The sequence below is a fragment of the Notolepis coatsorum genome, assembly GCF_963971535.1.
Source record: "Notolepis coatsorum genome assembly, chromosome: 2".
NCBI classification, from domain to species: domain Eukaryota; kingdom Metazoa; phylum Chordata; class Actinopteri; order Aulopiformes; family Paralepididae; genus Notolepis; species Notolepis coatsorum.
This window is the reverse complement of record NC_140166.1, coordinates 50,851,419-50,872,572: the sequence shown is the minus strand read 5'-3', so window position 1 is coordinate 50,872,572 and position 21,154 is coordinate 50,851,419. Positions and strand designations below refer to the sequence as shown.

Genomic DNA, 21,154 nt, shown 5'->3' with positions numbered 1-21,154 from the left:
TATGAGTAACGCATACCTACGCCCATTATGGGCGGTAAGTATGTACACAAAGTTAAAACACAGATATACACATTCTCTCCTCAAGTAGATAATGTTTTTTTTGGGCAATGAATAATTTTTTTTACATGTATTAACTCTAGAATTGCCACAGTTATCTACAATAGCAACGATAAAGAAGTGCCAACTACATATTATTATAATAATTCATCCAGTTTTCTTTTAAGTGTTTTGGTTAATCAGTGTTTACCAATCATATATTATTGTTTTTTTTGTTCCAAGTGTTAATTTTTATTACATCACTAACAAAATAATAAAAGAAAAAATACTAATTTAATCAGATTAATCACTTTATTCAAATTGAGGATTTAGTTTGAGGATATAAAATTTTTTTCTTTTTTTTTTAATGTTTTAATTTAAAACGAAGGTTCGACCGTCCGTTCAAAAAACCCTGACGAAGTTTGAATCACTTTATTCAAATTGAGGATTTAGTTTGAGAAAAAAAAAATATATATTTATAAAAAAATATATATATTATTTAAATGTTTTAATTAAAAACAAAGGTTCGAACGTCCGTTCGAAAAACCCTGACGAAGTTTGAATCACTTTATTCAAATTAAGGATTTAGTTTGAGAAAAAAATATATATATATTTATAAAAAAAATAACGTTTTTTTTATTTTTTTTATTAAAAACAAAGGTTCGAACCTCCGTTCGAAAAACCCTGACGAAGTTTGAATCACTTTATTCAAATTGAGGATTTAGTTTGAGAAAAAATATATATATATTTATTAAAAAAAATATATTTTAATTTCTTAATTAAAAACAAAGGTTCGAAGAACCCTGACGAAGTTTGAATCCCAAAAACAGGCTTTGGATTTTCAGTTCCGCGTTCGCGATCTGCGATCTGATTGGCCACTGACGTTTCTGGTGGGTTCTGATTGGCCACTGACGTTTCTGGTCATGTGACATGTGCGCCCAATCGCCCAACGCCTGTGTCTTGGCCATTTCCACCTCGAACGGCATGCAAACCACCTAATGCCTAGTTTATCACTGGTTAAGCTTGTGATAACGGTGATAACCATAACCTGGAACCATCACCTTATCGTGGTGGAGAGGTTTGCGTGTCTTTATGATCCTGAGAGCTATGTTGTCTGGAGCCTAGTGCTCCTGGTAGGGTCACCCATGACAAACTGGTCTCGGGTGAGGGAACAGACGAAGAATGGTTCAACCACTGCCCGGTGGGCCTGAGAGGGCAAAGGGCTAAGGGAGCAATACCCTGACAAAAAAGCACCTCTAGGTGGGCCAATCACCCGCTTAGCGGAACAAAACGATTACAGAAACATTCATGGAAAATACACAGCGAAGTTTGGACGTGGAAGGTGTCTCCCCAGACAAGTATGGTGCTGGACAACTCAAGCCGAAAGGACGTTGCCCAGCTGATCCCCCTTCTCACAACTAAACACATTACAAAGATCGGCTCCTGGAACATTCGAACAATGTACCAAGCCGGTAAAGCCGCCCAGATAGCGTCGGAAATGAAACAGTACAACCTTTCTTTAATAGGACTCAGTGAAACAAGATGGACTCAATCAGGAAAATCACAACTTTCAAGTGGAGAAACAATAATATACTCAGGTCATGAGCAGGACAATGCCCCACACACAGAAGGAGTAGGACTCATGCTCTCAAGAGAAGCAGCTAGGTCCCTCATGGAGTGGGAGGCAATAAATGCACGCATCATCACAGCTAGATTTTTCACCAAAAGCAAAAAAATCACAATCATACAATGCTACGCCCCCACTAACGAGGCAGAACAGCAAGCAAAAGATCATTTCTACGATATACTACAGCAAGTCATCAACCGGCAGAAAAAGAAAGACATCATCATCCTGACAGGAGACTTCAACGCAAAAATAGGACAAGACAACACAGGAAAAGAGCAAATAATGGGAAAACATGGTCTAGGGGAAATGAACAACAATGGTGAACAATTCACAGACTTCTGCGCATTCCATAACCTGGTCATAGGAGGCAGCGTCTTTCCGCACAAAAGAGTTCATAAAGCCACATGGATTTCACCAGACCACAAAACAGAGAACCAGATTGACCATATATGCATCAGACAGAAATTCAGGAGATCCCTCCAAGACGTCAGAGTGAAAAGAGGAGCCGATGCAGCTACAGATCACCACCTCCTGATAGGAACTCTCCGGTTAAAACTCAAGAAATTCACCAACACTGCAAAAAAAGTCAGTACAAGGTACAATGTCAGCCTCCTCCAAGATCAGAACACCAGAGAGAAATTTAAAATCAGCCTCTCAAACCGGTTCCACCCCCTGAGCCAACTGGAAGAACATCAATCCATCGATGAACGTTGGCAGAACATGAAGAGGGCATGGACGGAGACATGTGAAGACACATGTGGGAGGAAGACAAGGCACCACAAGGAGTGGATGACAGGAGAAACACTACAGAAAATTCAGACTCGCAAACAAGCCAAAGACACTCTCAACAATAGTTGCAAGAGCTGCAAAAGTAAAAGCACAACAAGACTACACCACGGCAGACAAGTGGGTAAAAAGGAGCATCAAGAATGACAAAAAACAATTCATCAACAACCTGGCAACTCAAGCAGAAGAAGCAGCAGCTCAACACAACATGAAGGAACTCTACGACATCACAAGGAAACTGGCTAATAAACGCAAAACTCCGGACAGACCAATATTAGACAAAGAAGGAAAAACACTCACAAAGCAAGAGGCTCAGCTGAAGAGTTGGGCAGAACATTTCAGAGACATACTGAACAGAACCGACAGTGCTAGCCAACATCCATCCAGCGGTACACTCCCTACCGGTCAATACCAACAAGCCCAATAAACAAGAAATAAAAAAGGCCATTCAAAAACTGAAAAACAATAAAGCACCAGGACCTGACGGAATACCCCCAGAGGCCATAAAAGCAGACCCAGAAATGGCAACAACACTACTCCACAAACTCTTTGGACAGATCTGGTATGAAGAAAAGGTGCCAAGCGACTGGGCAGAGGGTTACCTGGGCCCTCATTCATCAACGTGGACGTAGAATATGTTCTATTTCCACACGTAAGCACAGAATGTAGAATCAGTGCACGCACAGAAAAATCGGGATTCATCAACCGTGCGTACACAGGTCCTATGCTCCTCCGTGTTGATGAATACCACTTTGTTCTACCGTCAATGCTCGTGCATGATTATCCATATATGGTCATGAAAGTGAGGAAACACCCCCCATGGGATGTGAAATAATGGACTGACCCGAGCGGAACTCTGAGAAACTTCACGGAGATTGTTCACTGCTGTCGAACCAAGAAGACACAACGCGTGTTATGGGATAAATAAAAGGCGGACTTGTAAACGGTGATGTCAGATATCAACGGCTCCCTAAGACCATTGCTGCAATTCTGCCTGGACAGCTCAAAATACTAATAAAGACCGTTCGTTGACCACTGTTTGGCGTTGGTTGTGTGTCATTATAACCGTGCTGTAATATGAATGCCTTTATTAGTTGTGTTCGATTGGCTATATGATTTTTAGAGTCATCTATTTTGTTGTCGGTATTACCGACAAAATAGATGCCTCTAAAAATCATATACTATTAGGTAGCCTATATGAATTACATATAATAGCAGCCATAGCCTACATTATGCAACAGTAACTTGTGCATACCAGTGTATGCGACGGACCAGTGTATACCTTATATCATATCATATTCATATAATAGTTTACTCTATCAGCATACCAGCATGTAATATGTTCTTTGTTAGAACTCAACTCGTTATTATTTTGCACATAGATTGCAGAAATACGGGAACGTTTTGATTTACATTAAAAGGCTTTGACATTGTAAAACTAAATACGTGGAATTCTGTAAGCATAATACAAGTCATATCACCCACACGATATGCTCTGTGTCCAGAGCATGTATGCTTTTCATTAATTTAAGACACATTATTGCAAGGGTTTTGTAATACACATACACCCTGGTGTCATTGCAATGCGTTTTTTATTCTTTCTTATACAGTAAAAAGGGGGAAGAACACTATATCGTGGGTGTTCATATGACTTGTATTCTGCTTACAGCTTCGAAATTCCACTTGTTTCGTTTAACGTAAAGCCTTTTAAATATAATCAAAACGTTCCCGTGTTTCTGCGGTCTGTGCGCAAAATAATAACGAGTTGAGCTACGCGGAGTTAATTCCGATAACGCTATATAAACCATGCTGCATTCATTCTGAGAGAAAGATCTATTATTCCAAATGCTATTTATAGGGTTTTGACCATAATTACACTACTGTTGCTATTTTACAATGAACTATAATGAATTACGGTTCATACAGAACATGCCAGTGTTGAAATTAATGCACAGAAGCTCATTTCCTTGTTGTAATAATATATTCTACCACTGGGCGTCAGCTAAGTGTGCTCCGAGCTGTGCGTAAATATAAGCACTAAGTCAAGTTCAAGTTGAAATTGATGAATCCCACTCTTTGCTTAGAAATGATCGTACGCACAGGTTAAGCACATATCTGTGCGTAAGACACGTTGATGAATGAGGGCCCTGGTGAAGCTCCCCAAAAAAGGCAACCTGAAGGACTGTAACAACTACAGGGGCATCATGCTCACATCTGTGCCAGGGAAGATTTTGAGCAGGATCATCCTGGAAAGACTGTCCAAAGAAGTGGACAAAGAATTCCGAGAAGAACAAGCAGGTTTCCGACAGGACAGATCATGTACAGATCACATTGCCACCCTCTGCATTATCATAGAACAGACCCTGGAATGGAACACATCTCTCCACCTCACATTTATCGACTTCCACAAAGCATTCGACAGTCTAGACAGAGACACTATATGGAAACTCACGGCACATTACGGTATCCCAACGAAGTTCATAACCATCATCCAACAGCTGTACCTACAATCATCCTGCAGAGTAATACACAACGGCCAGCTCACAGACAGCTTTACAGTAGAGACAGGAGTCAGACAGGGCTGCCTACTGTCCCCTTTCCTGTTTCTTCTGGCAGTCGACTGGATCATGAAACAAACCACAGCCGAACAAAATCTGGGCATTCAGTGGACAATGTGGTCTCAATTAGAGGATTTGGACTTTGCCGACGACATAGTCGTCCTCTCACACACACAAACACAAAACTTGCCACAATTGCAGCTACCACAGGACTACACATCAATAAAGCAAAAACAAAGGAGATGAAGATGAACCACAATTTAGAAGAGGCCGTACAACTGGACGGAGAAGCACTGGATGAGGTGGACACCTTCACATACCTGGGAAGCATCGTGGGGAAGGACGGAGGCAGCAACAAAGACATCAAAGCAAGAATAGGGAAGGCAAGAACAGCATTTTTAATACTGAAGCAAACATGGAATTCAAACCACATCTCCACAAAGACCAAACTCTGCATCTTCAACACCAATGTCAAATCAGTTCTATTATATGGAGCAGAAACATGGAGAACCACAAAAGCAACCTCAAACAAACTGCAAACCTTCATAAACAGATGTTTACAACACATCCTGGGAATCTACTGGCCAAACACCATCACAAACAAACAGCTCTGGCAAACCACTCAACAAGAACCACTTGAATCCCTTATCAAATGCAGGAAATGGGGCTGGATTGGACACACCCTGAGAAAACCATCCTCCAACACAACCAGGCAGGCCTTAACCTGGAACCCACAGGGGAAGAGAAAGCCAGGAAGACCCAGAAACAGCTGGAGAAGGTCTGTCGAGGCGGATCTCAAGGAAAAAAGAACATCATGGAAGGAAGCAGAGAAAATCGGCCAACACCGAACCAGCTGGAGAGATTTCATGAATGACCTATGCTCCCCAAAGAGCAAAAGGGTTTAAGTCAAGTAAGCTTAGGCGACTCTTTCGATGGTTAAGGTTAGAGGTTGGAATCAGGGCTGGTGTTCTATCGCCCTGCTCTAAGACAAACTAACCTTTAATCTGTAGACCGTTTTCGCCTAAAGGTACATGCCTAAGTAAATTCTTCTGCAAGGTCAATTTGCATGTTCTTGGTATCTAGGAACATCTAGGGACCTGGGGGTATGTATTTCCAGTGACTAGGCTGAGTAAATTGTAATGAAGAAAAGGAGAATATGAATTATGATTTATGATTTTTGCATCTTTGATGTTAAATCTGCGGGGCACGAGAAAATGCTCACTGAGCTCATTCACCCACCTTATTGAGATCATGTGTAAAAAAATCTAAGCAAATGAACCACGGGAAGATGATTAAACAGAAGGATTTGTAGATACAGTAATTAATGATAATCGATTTTAATTATAAATTCATATTTGACCTTGAACTTGACCTTGCCCTTATTATGGCCAAATCATACATCTATGGATAGGGAAAATGCTCCTCTTTCCAATGGCAGGGTTGAATTTGGATTTAGTAATTTCCTTGCGGTTTTTACGATAATTAGCATTTTCCGATAAATTCGTATTTCCGATAAATCGTATAAAACATCGGTAAAAATGAAAATATACACTGACTACTGTTTTTGATAGGGTTATGGTCTTTACTCTTGGCTACACATATTTTTTCTTTAAACATTAACCTCTTAACATCCAAGGGCCCACATGTGGACGATTCTTTGCCGACCTCTAGTGGCTCGGGTGTGCATTTCTTTTAATACAATATATAGATGGGATTAAAGCCCTATTTGTTGCCTGTCGATTCCCCTTTCAGGGACCTTAAGGCTTAACAGGTGTGCCTAAGCTAAACCAGTGAAAGAAACAGTCGTCACACGATTGGCCGCACATGTCACACGACCAGAAACGTCAGTGGCCAATCAGATCGCAGAACGTGCATGCGGAACTGGTAATATGTTGGTAAAAGTATTGACGGTTCGGGGACAGCCTTACCATACATATTATTTATATTATTCAAATGGAACGCAAACATGTTCCGTTGTGATGTCACAGTATAGCACATTCTAGAACATTTGTGATGTCACAGTATGATGTCATAATAGAACATGCTACAACATTTGTGATGTCACAGTATGATGCCATAAGCAAACATTCTAGAACAATTCTCGCAGAAGATCTCATTGTGCATCTTTGAACAGTACTGAACAGATAGACTAAACAACATAGATTGAATCCTGCATTTCTCAACCAAGGTGCCTTGCCTACCGTTTTGCTGTGGAAAGGTGAGTGTTCACAACGGCTAGCTAGCTGTTCTACTTGAATACTGAATGTTAATATTGAATCAGCCTATATTGAATACTCAATGTTAATTCAGGTTGATCATTTGACAGTTGACAGGGGGCTGGAAAGTTGATTTAATAAAAAAAAAAACGAATTTAATCAGATTAATCATTTTATTCAGATTGAGGATTTAGTTTGAGGATATAAAAAAAATAAAAAATGAATTCATAAAAAAAAATGAGAATAATTTTTTTAATTTTAATTGTTTAATTAAAAACAAAGGTTCGAACGTTTTGAAAAACCCTGACGAAGTTTGAATCACTTTATTCAAAATGAGGATTTAGTTTGAGGATATATATATTAAAAAATTATTATTTTCTTAAACCTTAAAAACGAAGGTTAGAAAGTCTGTTCGATTTCCAGCAGTGTAGACTCATCGTGGCGTATTACTGCCCTCCGCAGTTCTTTTGATGAGCTCTTCTTCTTCTTTCTTCTTTTGAATTTCCCGCAGGTGTATTACTGCCCTCAGTTCTTATACTACGCTAGTGGTGTGCCATAGTTAGGCCTCTGGTAAACCAACTTTTGATTGTTTACCCTCTTCTCATCTTCAAAACACATTACTTAAGCATTACATCACACGCAGGAGTGGTTTGTGACCAATAAACCATGCCTAGGGGTGGTTGTTAGGCCCGAGGCGCAGCCGAGGGTCGTTAGACCCCCCTAGGCATGGTTTATTGGTCACAAATCACGACTGCACGTGGTGTAAAGCTTTTATACAACTGCCAGATTCATCCAACCTTATTTCTATACAATAAACACACATTAATCGAAGATTTATTGAAAAAACCATCCGCCAGAAAAAGTAGTTCCCACAACTCCATGTGGAAGCAGCTTGAAGTGCATCCAACCAAACTAACACATCCAACTGTGTATTATTGGAATGATTGAGAGAAGTTGCCTCATGTGGAAGCAGCTTGAAGTGCATCCAACCAACTAACACATCCAACTGTGTATTATTGGAATGATTGATTGAAAATTTATTAAAACGTTTTCTTTGCCCTATAGGAAAAAAACGTTTTCTTCGCCCTATTTTTTTATTTATTTCTTTTAGCCTAAACTTAACCAGTTGGAAACCAGGGGTACAGTAATAAAATTAGCAATCAACCAATCAATCAATTCAATAGACCATGCTCACTTAAAACAGCGCTGCTTCTCTCTCAGTCTGACTCCCCTGCTGTTGCAGACAGGAGTGTGTGTGTGTGTGTGTGCGTGTGTGTGTGTGTGTGTGTGTGTGTGTGTCACAGTGTGTGTGTGCGTGTGTGTATGTGTGTGTGTGTGTGTGTGTGTGTGTGTGTGTGTGTGTATGTGTGTGTGTGTGTTTGTGGGTACGCCAGCGTCGGACAGTGTGAGAGAGAACGCTGCAAGAAAGTAGGAAGGAAGAAATTTAAATCAATCAATTAATCTATCAATCAATCCGCGATTTTTCTTTTGTTCTAGATTGAGTCAAGACCCATCAATTACATCATCCAACATTGTTTAAAATACTAACACGTTCCCCTTGACAGAATCGCTTTATATTTAGTCGTTATGACGCTATCAACATATCCATTTGTTAAAGATTATTGTCCGCCATCTTGTTTTTTCCGACGGAGTGATCCGGCGGAGTGATGTGATTCGGTGGTGGGCGGGTCCTGGGACCAGGAGCGTGGATTATGAAGGATACATACGTGTAAATGGACTGTTTCAGCCAATCAGAATAGAGAAATTTGCATGCCGTTGTATAATATCGACTATCTCCTTCTTCTCTGCTCCTCTTGCCTGTCCAATACTAATAAATACAATAACGCTATATCCTCTGGTACAACTCTGAAGCATGCAGAAATGTCAGCACTGCCTCTGTTATCCATGCCAAAGAAAGATTTAAGAGAGAAGGAAGAGACTCCCAACTCTACCAGACTTTTATAAACCATACATATTATTTATATTCAAATGGAACTCAAACATGTTCCGTTGTGATGTCACCAGTGTTGCAGTCGTAATATGGGCCAAGGCCAAAACGCCATGTGCACGCGCGCTCCTGCACACACGCATACATGTATCTCTCCTCTTTCATGAGTCGGAGCTGGGGACTTTTGTCACATAACACACGCCCAACACTCCCCACACACACACACACACACACACACACACACACACACACACACACACACACACACACACACACACACACACACACACACACACACACACACACACACACACACACACACACACACACACACACACACACACACACACACACACACACACACACACACACACACACACACACACACACACACACACACACACACACACACACACACACACACACACACACACACACACACACACACACACACACACACACACACACACACACACACACACACACACACACACACACACACACACACACACACACACACACACACACACACACACACACACACACACACACACACACACACACACACACACACACACAGTCTAGGTGATAAGTGCCGGCCGATACGGCGCAACAAGTCTTTTGTGTCGTCGCGCCGTATATCCCGGCCGGCACTTATCACCTAGACTTTGCATAATAATAGGATGCGCGTACTTCTGCCTCAGTGACGAAGCCCAAACATCGTTTGACCGCGTATGCCCAGCACTGCACCCCTGGATGTCACAGTATCATGTCATAATAGATCATTCTAGAACATTTGTGATGTCAGAGTATTATGTCATAATAGAACATTCTACAACAACCCAGCTGATCACAGAGGCAGTGCTGACATTTCTGCATGCTTCAGAGTTGTACCAGAGGATATAGCGTTATTGTATTGGACAGGCAAGAGGAGCAGAGAAGAAGGAGATAGTGTGTTTTGAAGATGAGAAGAAGAAGAGGGTAAACAATCAAAAGTTCGTTTACCAGAGGCCTAACTATGGCACACCACTAGCGTAGTATAAGAACTGAGGGGGGCAGTAATACGCCTGCGGGAAATTCAAAAGAAGAAAGAAGAAGAAGAAGAAGAGCTCACCAAAAGAATTGCGGAGGGCAGTAATACGCCACGATGCGTCTACACTGCCGGAAATTCTAAAGAAGAGGAAGAAGAAGAAGAAGATCTCATTGTGCATCTTTGAACAGTCCTACTGAACAGTACTCAACAGATAGACTAAACAACATAGATTGAAGCCTGCATTTCTTAACCAAGGTGCCTACCGGTTTGCTGTGGAAAGGTGAGTGTCCACAACGGCTAGCTAGCTGTTCTACTTGAATACTGAATGGTAATGTTGTAATTGGGTGGTGGGTAGGATGGATTAGTCGGCGAAGTCACACGTGTTAGATATCAATCTGATTGACAGTACAAGAAAGCCAATGGTAATTATCCATTAGAAGAATATATTGGTCAACAATTGTTTCCATCAACCAGTTTCGTGACCATCAGCCAATGGCCATGCAGTATCGTGTGGCCTGGCCTTCAGAGGGCGGGTTCAGTTGTCACATATAAACGGGGAGTTCCTCTGTTTCGCGCACTCTCAACTCGTCTTCCCTTGTTGTGATAAGACTTGTTCTTCTACCTCCAGACAAAATGAGGGAAATTGTCCATCTCCAAGCCGGTCAGTGTGGAAACCAGATTGGAGCCAAGGTTAGTAAATATTCTGTGTTTAATATCCAAGATAAAGCAGAATCCTCGGTCGACGATTAGTTCAGAGCCCGATGCTTTGTGTGCGTGTCTGTAACCACAGTACCACACCCTGCCGTTACCAATGTCACTGGCCTTCTTCATGTCAAATAATTGTCATCTGTTTTCAATTATATTGTTGTTGCACATTGATATTGTGGTGATGTTTTGTCAAATCACTTCGCATCATTTCATTTAGCCATTTTTGCGACATTATTTGTGACGACGGTTGACATTTTTTTTGTGACACCGGTTGAAATTTTTTCTCGAAACTATCCAGATTATGTAAATTATGAAGTATATTATAAGTTATATTGGCCCATATGTTTTGGATTACTAAATGAAGACTTAATATTTTTTACATGAATACGCTTAATTTAACATTACTATACATTTGGCCCACTGCAATGCGCAAAAAAATAAGTAGGTTTAACATTAGTCCTGGGGACAACTCGATGCCATCGTTTTAATTAAAGTTATTGCAGTTGTAACGAAACTTCCAATGACCTTAATCGTCTCAGTTAAAACATTATTGTGATGTTTTTCTTTCATAATTAATGCTCAACGGCCTGCTCTTTATGGAATTCATTGAGCGTGCGCAGCGCATCGGATGTGGGCGGTTAATCAATGACGTCAGCACGAACATTTCAAAATGGTCGTTTATGGATTTCAGCCAGCGTTTCCCGCGCGTGCGCCCAGTGCTGCACGGAGGGAGATTTTCACATTTCTGCGCCAGTGACAGACAGTCTACTAATGATGACGACATGTGTTCTAAATTGTGAAAATTTTTACATATTACGTAAACATGGAAGTAGTTGATCCCCTGGGCTTGGAAGAATAATAGGGTTTTTGCCATTGCTCGTATATTATTGCTTAATGCTTACCTAATTCAATTACTTATCTCTTTCAGTTCTGGGAGGTGATTAGTGATGAACACGGCATTGACCCAACGGGCACATACGGCGGAGACAGTGACCTGCAGTTGGACAGGATCAATGTCTACTACAATGAAGCATCAGGTAACTTTTAATTTTGGGAATTCCTAATTGGATGATGATGACATTCCATTTAGCCGAGTTTAATTGCTGTTGTGTTTTTCTGACTTGCTCTCCCCTCTCTTTCCCCTAGGTGGTAAATACGTGCCCCGTGCTGTGCTTGTCGACCTAGAGCCAGGGACTATGGACTCAGTGAGATCCGGACCCTTCGGACAGATCTTCAGACCAGACAACTTTGTGTTCGGTAGGTAATGAAATTGTCATAGATTGTGTGACAGACACAATGTGATTGTATTTGTGTTATTTAGTTGCAGTGCCATGTTTGGCCACTAAGTGGAGCTCCATTGTTTGTGCCTGATGTAGCTACAGTTTTAATTTGATTTAACCTGAGCCAGTGACTTCTTCACTTCCTGTTCCAACTGACGTCAGACGGCAGCATCAAGGGTCAACTTGTTATAGTAGTTTCCCTAGTAACGATGTGGCTAGTAGTTTTAATATAGTTGTGTATATTGAATAATGCTGTATGGCCATAGTCCTTATTGTATAATTTGTAAATAATAAATGAGTTTGTGCCAAATCCCAAAAGCAATGTCTAAGCTATTGTGCTAAGCTATCCTGGTACTGTTCATGCTGACAAGTTGACATCACACAGCCAGACATGTTACATTTAATGTTGCCACATGTCCTGTGCAATGGTGTAAAGTATTTTTACTCAAAAGCACTGTACCAAGGTATATTTTTGAGGGAACTTTGTACTTCTACTGTACTACATTTCAATGGAAATATTTATCAGTTACTTTGAAGAAATAGAATTTGTCATGCGAGACGTGTCATGGGTAGATGAAGCTGATTCACATTTTAAGTCTTGTCAAACTTCAAGAGGACATTGATGGGAGCAACCATAACTGGACCACACATACAAATAGAATATATACACATTACATTTTTATACTTAATAAAGAAATACTTTATATTCAGTGGCTAGTTCTAGCTGAAGCCAAACTAGAATGGAGAATTAAGACAACTCCTTCCCTCCACTAGTCTCAGGCATAGCTGTCAACATTTTGTTTTGAGAAAACGTGCACGTTTTAGCCCCGCCCCTTCTCCTGGCCCCGCCCCCTCAGTCCGCCCCCTCCAACCAGGCCCCGCCCCCTCCCAATGGAGCTGCCTCGTCGCTGCCATCTGCTGGTCAAAACCTGTATGTACCCAGCCATTTCGTTGTAGTGTAAACTTTTCCTACTTAGAGTGTAAATGCTATGTAAATTATGGTTTTGTTGAACATTTGTATTTCACAGGAGAGAAACTGTATTCAAAGAAAGCTATTAAAATAGTCTTTGAATCTAAATATACTTTCTTTGTGTTGATTTTACATTAATTCCATGATTTTACTCAAGTAAATATCTGTTACAAGCTTCGGTTTTATGTAGAAAAATGCTGTTTTTAATCTAGATTAATCTAGATTGATTACAGAAAATTGTGAGATTGATTAGTTAATTTTTTTTATCTATTGGTGGCGCTGGTGTATATATTATATATATATATATATATATATATTTTTTTTTGTGTTTTTCCTCAATATCTCTATATATATATATATATATTTTTTTTTTTTGTGTTTTTCCTCAATATCTCTGCAATGCCTGCGAGTTACCAGTAACTGTATTTGTCATACCATGACAATTCACGACAACTTTTAAAACGGATCAATTATTATTTATAAATCGCATTCAGGAAATTGGGCGTCAGAGTGAAGGAGGGGGACGCCGAGGCGCAGAGCAAACGGCTGTTCACCAAGACATTTACACATTCCTTCCTGCATCACATACACAGTAACTTTGTATTGTTTTATCCACAGAAGATTTGCAAACCCTTTGTTCCAGAGACAAAAGCCACAGAGTGGGCAATCAAGAGACACTGGCTAAGTTGATTTGACACCCTCGGTGCCGCATCAGTCTCTCCCCTGAGCTCTGAGCAAATCTGCTCGCTACTTCTGTTCTTATTCTTCTTCGGCTCGCAACCGTCTCCCGGTCTGACTTCCTGTGATAACGGTCTAATCTACACTGCTGCCACCTGTCGTCACGGAGGAGAATTGCACCCATTTTGTAAAAAAATAAAAAATAAAATTAGTACAAAATACGTACCAATCCGTGCGCCGTAAAGACGCCGTGCAGAGGGTCGAAATACAGGAGAATCCCGGTAAAACCGTGCGTGTTGACAGCTATGGTCTCAGGGTCCACCTTGGGCAAGTGTTGGTACCCTCTCTAGCCTCCCTACCTAGTGATACAGGGGCTGCACTGCCTTGTGTGTGTGCATAGGGATACGCAAAGGCTAAGGGGAGAACCCTGAAAGAAAACCGCACTGCCTTGTGTGTAGGAATACGCAATGGCTAGGTCCTCACCGACAATGGGGTTACCTGTAAGGAAGGGCATCCGAGGTATAAAACTAGCTACAAACCAAAAATAATTACTCCAGTGGCGTGGAGTTATTGTCCATCCAACTTCACTGTAGTGGGAAAATAGGGACATAAAACGAAGATGATGATGATTCAATATCACTTTCTTTCTCTTACCAAGGTAGAATTGTGAATTTTAAGACCTGAGGTTTTCATCTCGGTATTTCTACTTTTTTTACTTGGTAAATGTAAATAAACTATGTTCCACCACTGGTCCTGTGAAATTAGTGCTGATGTGTTGTTATTGTTTGCAGGCCAGAGCGGTGCAGGTAACAACTGGGCGAAGGGCCACTACACGGAAGGAGCGGAGCTGGTGGACTCTGTGATGGACGTGGTGAGGAAGGAGGCGGAGAACTGCGACTGCCTGCAGGGCTTCCAGCTCACGCACTCCCTGGGCGGCGGCACGGGCTCCGGCATGGGCACCCTGCTCATCAGCAAGATCCGTGAAGAATATCCAGACCGCATCATGAACACTTTCAGCGTGGTGCCGTCGCCCAAAGTGTCGGACGTAGTCGTTGAGCCTTACAATGCTACGCTGTCGGTCCACCAGCTCGTAGAAAACACGGACGAGACCTTCTGCATTGACAACGAGGCCTTGTACGACATTTGCTTCCGCACCCTCAAACTTACAACCCCCTCATACGGTGACCTCAACCACCTGGTGTCGGCCACCATGAGCGGCGTCACCACCTGCCTCAGGTTCCCCGGACAGCTCAACGCCGACCTGCGCAAGCTGGCCGTCAACATGGTCCCGTTCCCCCGGCTGCACTTCTTCATGCCCGGATTCGCCCCGCTCACCGCCAGGGGCAGCCAGCAGTACAGATCCCTGACGGTCCCAGAGCTCACCCAGCAGATGTTCGACGCCAAGAACATGATGGCCGCCTGCGACCCCCGTCACGGACGCTACCTCACTGTGGCGACTATTTTCCGCGGCCGCATGTCCATGAAGGAGGTCGACGAGCAGATGCTGAATATACAGAATAAGAACAGCAGCTACTTTGTTGAGTGGATCCCCAACAACGTGAAGACCGCCGTCTGCGACATCCCTCCCCGCGGCCTCAAGATGGCGGCCACCTTCATTGGCAACAGCACAGCCATCCAGGAGCTGTTCAAGCGCATCTCCGAGCAGTTCACCGCCATGTTCAGGCGCAAGGCCTTCCTCCATTGGTACACTGGAGAGGGCATGGATGAGATGGAGTTCACTGAGGCGGAGAGCAACATGAACGACCTGGTGTCGGAGTACCAGCAGTACCAGGACGCCACCGCCGACGAGGAGGGCGAGTTCGACGAGGAGGCAGAGGAGGAGGATGTAGCTTAAATTGGGTGTAATGGTGCCTCTACCAAGCTGTGTAATTCACTGACCTGTCCAGTGTGTTTCCATCATCTGTCCTTATGTTTTGTCACCTTTTTGCTGGCTCTTCTCTTGTCTGTTGAAGAGTGTAGTTCAAAGAGTTCCACTACAGCTACCAGAATTATTATTATTTTTTACATGTAATAATAATAAAGTTCCTTTTGCTTAATCTTGGTCTTGGTGTAAACTAGTGATTGATTATCTGGTCTTCAATTCACTGATTCTTTACACAAATGACTGAAATGCAAGGTCTCAAATGATTTTATTATGAAATTTGACAAGTGAAGTGTGATATACTCTGCGTGTGTGGAAGATGGTGCTTTTTCACAAAAGGAATCCAGTCCATGGCAACCTAATGCCAAATCATGTGCTAGTTGTGAGATGGTTTCGGTGTGGGTTAGGAGAGGAGATTCCAAATGCAGGTAACCCAAGCAGAGAGAGAAGAGACTAATACAACGTACTTAAGTGAACAGGCTTTTACTAAGCAGTCAGCAAGCAACAATGATTACAAACGGTATCAAAAGTTACTAAACAAAAGCGAACTGCAAACCCGAAAACAATACTCGGCAATGCTGGAAGAATAAGAACTTAAGAGAGGAACGGACTCACGGGGAATACGTTGACAAAGGTGAGTAAGTGACCGAAACCAACTGTGATAACAATACACTGAAACAGGGCAATGGTGCGACAATCAATGATTGGAACTGGCAGGTCTATATACTGCCCTGTGATTACAGGGCCGCCTGGGAGAAATGCGAGGCCCTGTGCGAGATTTTTTTTTATTTTTTTTATTTTTTTCATGCAGTCAACATATTCTTAAATAATAGCGCTGCCCGAGGCTGGGCATGATACAGTCAACATATAGCAAGAGAGAGAGCGAGAGAGAGCTCCCGTTCCACAGTCAATATACAGTGTTATCGCTGCACAGTTGTGTGTTTTAGAAAGAGAGAGATAGAGAGAGAGCATGTCTGTTTGTGTGTGTGTGTTAGAGAGAGAGCATGTATATGTGTGTTAGAAAGAGAGAGAAATATATAGAGAGAGAGCATGTCATTTTGTGTGTTAGAGAGAGATATAGAGCATGTCTGTGTGTGTTAGAGAGAGAGAGAGAGAGCATGTGTGATTGTGTGTTAGAGAGAGAGAGCATGTCTGTGTGTGTGTGTGTGTTAGAGAGAGAGCATGTATGAGAGAGATAAGCAAAGATGAGCCTCTAAGGATATTCAACTTTTAATGGAAGAACAAAACAAGGAAAAGATAACTTCACAAATGCAACATGAATATACATAGATCCAAAAGGACAAAGATCAACACTTAAATCCAAAGAGAAGAGGGTCTATACCAGATAAAACAAAGTAGCAAGGAGCCAATGGCCGACATCAGCTAAATAGGCTAACTGCAAATAGAGTAGCCAGGTACTGACACCAGGCCACACACAGCTTTGGCCAACGCTACCCAAGCTACACAAACGACCAAGACAATTCACACACAGCACATGTCGTATCTCCAAATGTTGTGAAGTAACATATGTTTTGCCTGGAAAAAAACATTGTTATTAACAAAACATTCGGGAGGGGAAGGAAGGAAGAGTGGGGTAATGTCCAATGGACATCTTACCTGCACCAAGGAACGCAGGGCAAAAGGCCGCAACACAGGTCTCCACGTTGACGAAAGGCCTCTCGCTGGCGGGACAAAAAGAAGCTATGGCCGGAGCCTTGTCATGGTGCAGGCCCGACTACATCTTCTGTCAAAGATGATGTCGTAGTCAGAGTGCCAGGGCCTGCTATTCTCATGGCTAATGTCAATGGTCGTAGCACAAGCTAACAGCTAACTCTAGGCTAACTGATAGCATCAAGCTAACGTTCCCAGCCGAGCGAAAACGAGCAGCTAACGTCGTAGCTAAACAACTAACTGGCTAACAGTTAGCTCAACCCGGCTATCGCTAACCACTAGCTAACGCAGAAGCAAGCTATGCGGCTACCACTGAAAAACTGTACAACGTGAGAAAAGCAATACAGGCCAACACTTCAGACAGCCGCTGTGTTTTCCTCTTCTCATACGAAGAGAGAAGGGAAAAAGAAGGCAATACACGTCCCACTACAGAGTGGTGTTTACCATAGTGGTGCCGGCAACAAGTCCCTCGCGGACTGTAGCCGACTTGAGCATGGAGATATTCTCATAATGAAACACCAAGCTCACCTCCCTCGCACCAGGTGCTGACACCAGGCCACACACCGTTAGCTACTACAACAGCTAGCCGGCCCGTTTGGCTCCCGAGAGAGAGAGAGAGAGAGAGAGAGAGAGATCCACGGCGGGAATAGAATAGAGTGCATTAAAAACTCACCAAACGTCCAAGAGGATGGAGACAACCGCATGGAGTTGACGAAGTTCATCTGCCGAACGACCGTCCTCTTCATCTTGGCATAACAATGCTGCACGCGCTCTCTCTAGGTTAGCTAACGCTAGTTAGCCTTTAGCTAAGCTAGCTACTAGCCGACATCATCATGGCTATCCCGACTGAACCACACGTTAGCACTCAATATTATAACGTAGCTAAAGCTAACTAGCTGTCCATGCCTTTAGCCGGGATGGCTAGCCTGACTGAACTGTCTAACATGCAACAACTTTCATCTTCAGTCCATCTGCCGAACGATGTCCTCTTCATCTTGGCTGGCATAACCTCCAATGCTGCACGCGCAAAATAGTCAGACGCTACCTTACCTGTAACCCCTCCCCTCATTGAAACCAATTCTGCTGCAGAGCCTCAGAGCTGGCTCCAATAGTGTATCTGCAGAGCCGCAGAGCCAGGAACAAGTCAGACACATTCTACAAACGTGTCTAATGTGAAATATATAAGCATATAAGCAAAACTAGATTTTAGGTCTGTGGTGAAAAAGGGCCTCGCGGGAAGGGGGACATCGAAAAAAAAATAAAATAAAATAAAAAATAAATAAAATAAAAAATAATAAATATATATATATATTTTTTTCGAGGCCCCCCTTCCCGCGAGGCCCTGTGCGACCGCACTGCTCGCACACCCCCTGAGGCGGCCCTGTGTGATTACTAACAAGTGCCAGCTGGCAACAGGCCATGGCTGAGGAACACAGGATAGTAAAAACAACTCACATCATTGATAAAAACAAGTGTAAAGGAATATCTAAAACAAACAATCCTTAAGGAACATATGTAAAGATGTTAACACCAATAAAAACAAGTGCAAAGGGAAAGCCTTAAAGGGACACATGTAAAGTATTAACACTTAGCAAATACATATGTAAAAGAGTTAACACTAACAAAAACATGTGAAAGGGATAAGCTTTAAAGGGACACATGTAAAGTATTAACACTTAGCAAATATATATGTAAAAGAGTTAACACCAATAAAAACATGTGAAAAGGGATACGCCTTAAAGGGGCACATGTAAATTATTAACACTTAGAGAATACATATGTAAAAGGAGATGAACCTTTAAAGGAACATGAAAAGATAAACCTTTTTAAAAACACAAGCTAAAACGCACCACACAACATCAACAGAGAACACAACAAAGCATTAAAGGGGAACTATTTTACTATTTCTTTCACTATTTGGGCACTTTTACACAATTCCTGTGAGTTTATGGAACACCTCTGTAATTTTAAATTTTTTTTAATTCATTGTTTTGTATTTCTAATGAAGTCCTCAAAAACAGCATTTTTCTACCTCAAGATCTTAAGCCGTTTTGAGCCTGGGCTCTAACCACAATGGTAAACCACTGCCTCGCTAGAACATTATCATGCAGCGGTGTCTTTCTGACATCACAAATCATCACATTTTCAGATGACTCAGTTCAGTGAGGGTGAATATTGTGAGAGGAGAATTGGAAGAATGCGCCAATATGAGAATTAGAGACATAGATCATATTAATATAAGTCCACATAGCTAGGAAACAATGCTAAACACTGAAAAAGGCCATTTATAAGATAGTTCCCCTTTAAAGGAATCCAGCAAACCTAGACTTTGAATGCCACAGAGTCCAGGATCTGGAGTTGCTGCGTTTGGCCACCAGAGGGCGGCTGAAAAACACTGTTCGCATTGTTCGAGCATGATCCCTGGCTGGGACCATGACAGTACCCCCCCCCCCCCCAAAGACCGTCCGGGGCCGAGACCCCGGAAAAAACGGGGGGCGAGGACCCGGAGAGCCGGGACCGGGGGGCCGCGAAAAGAACCCAGGAGGGGCAAAGCAGCAGGGGACTCGAGGAACAGGACCAGAGGGAGACCCGGGGAAGGGCGGGCGGGGCAAAGGGCCAGGGCGGCCGGAGACGGGGACAAAGGCCCGACGATGGGGGCCGGAAACGTGGACAGAGGCCCAGTGAGGGGGACTGGACACGGGGACGAAGGGCCGGTGAGGGGGACTGGAAACGGGGACGGAGGGCCGGTCAGGAAGCCTGGAGCAAAGGGGCATTAGACCCGGAGCAGGACCCTGGATGAAGGACCCTCCAGGCGCAGGACTCGGGGCCGGACCGGAAGCCTAAGGTAGTGTAGGTTGTCCTCCTTGGTCCCAGGTCAATGTCTGGTAGCAGTCGCTGTCGCTGCCCCCTGTTGTGGAGCCTGGAGGCTGCTAGTCGCTGCCCACTGTTGTGGAGCCTGATGGCCGCTGGTATGAAGGACTGTCCGAGGCGGTTAGTTGAGTGTCGGGGGGGAATGAGTCTGTGGCTGAACGAGCTTCTCATCTTGACTAGCTCATCGTAGAGGGGGTGGTAGGGGTTCTCCATGATGGCAGCCAGCTTCCTTATCATCCCCCTCTCTGCCATCACCTCAAGTCTAGGTAGCTCGACTCCCACCACGGAGCTAGCCTTCCTCACCAGCTTGTTGAGCTTGTTGGTGTCCCTTGAGTTGATGTAGCCTCCCCAGCATGCCACAGCATAGAAGAGGATGCTGGCCACTACAGACTGGTAAAAAGACTGCAGCAGTCTGTTGCACACATTGAAGGACCTGAGTCTCCTCAGGAAGAACAGCCTGCTCTGTCCCTTCCTGTAGAGGGCCTCTGTGTTATCCGACCAGTCCAGTTTATTGTTCAGGTGTACCCCAAGGAACTTATATGAGTCCACCATCTCCACATCCACCCCTCGGATGGAGATGGGAATCGGGGGGGGCCTCTTCTTGCCCCTCCGGAAGTCCACCACCAGCTCCTTGGTCTTACTGGTGTTGAGTTGGAGGTGGTTGCTGTCGCTCCACCCCACGAAGCTCTCCACCAGGGCTCTGTACTCCTCCTCATCATCGTCGGTGATGTAGCTTACGATGGAGGAGTCTTCTGAGAACTTCTGCAGGTGGCACCCGCTTGAGTTGCGGCAGAAGTCTGAGGTGTAGAGGGTGAAGAGGAAGGGTGACAGCACAGTTCCTTGGGGGGCGCCGGTGTTGCTCACCAGTACGTCAGACTGACTGTCCTTTA

The 21,154-nt window shown here is 43.3% G+C and overlaps 1 protein-coding gene across 1 annotated transcript; it reads left to right on the top strand.

Moving 5' to 3' along the window:
* Positions 1-10,837: 10,837 nt before the first annotated feature.
* Positions 10,838-15,695, top strand: LOC311247580 (tubulin beta-1 chain-like; the record flags this gene model as incomplete). Its single annotated transcript, XM_084337908.1, has 4 exons — positions 10,838-10,894; positions 11,841-11,949; positions 12,059-12,169; positions 14,632-15,695. 4 exons carry the CDS (start codon positions 10,838-10,840, stop codon positions 15,693-15,695), a joined length of 1,341 nt encoding a protein of 446 aa, XP_084194034.1.
* Between the last annotated feature and the right edge of the window lie 5,459 nt (positions 15,696-21,154).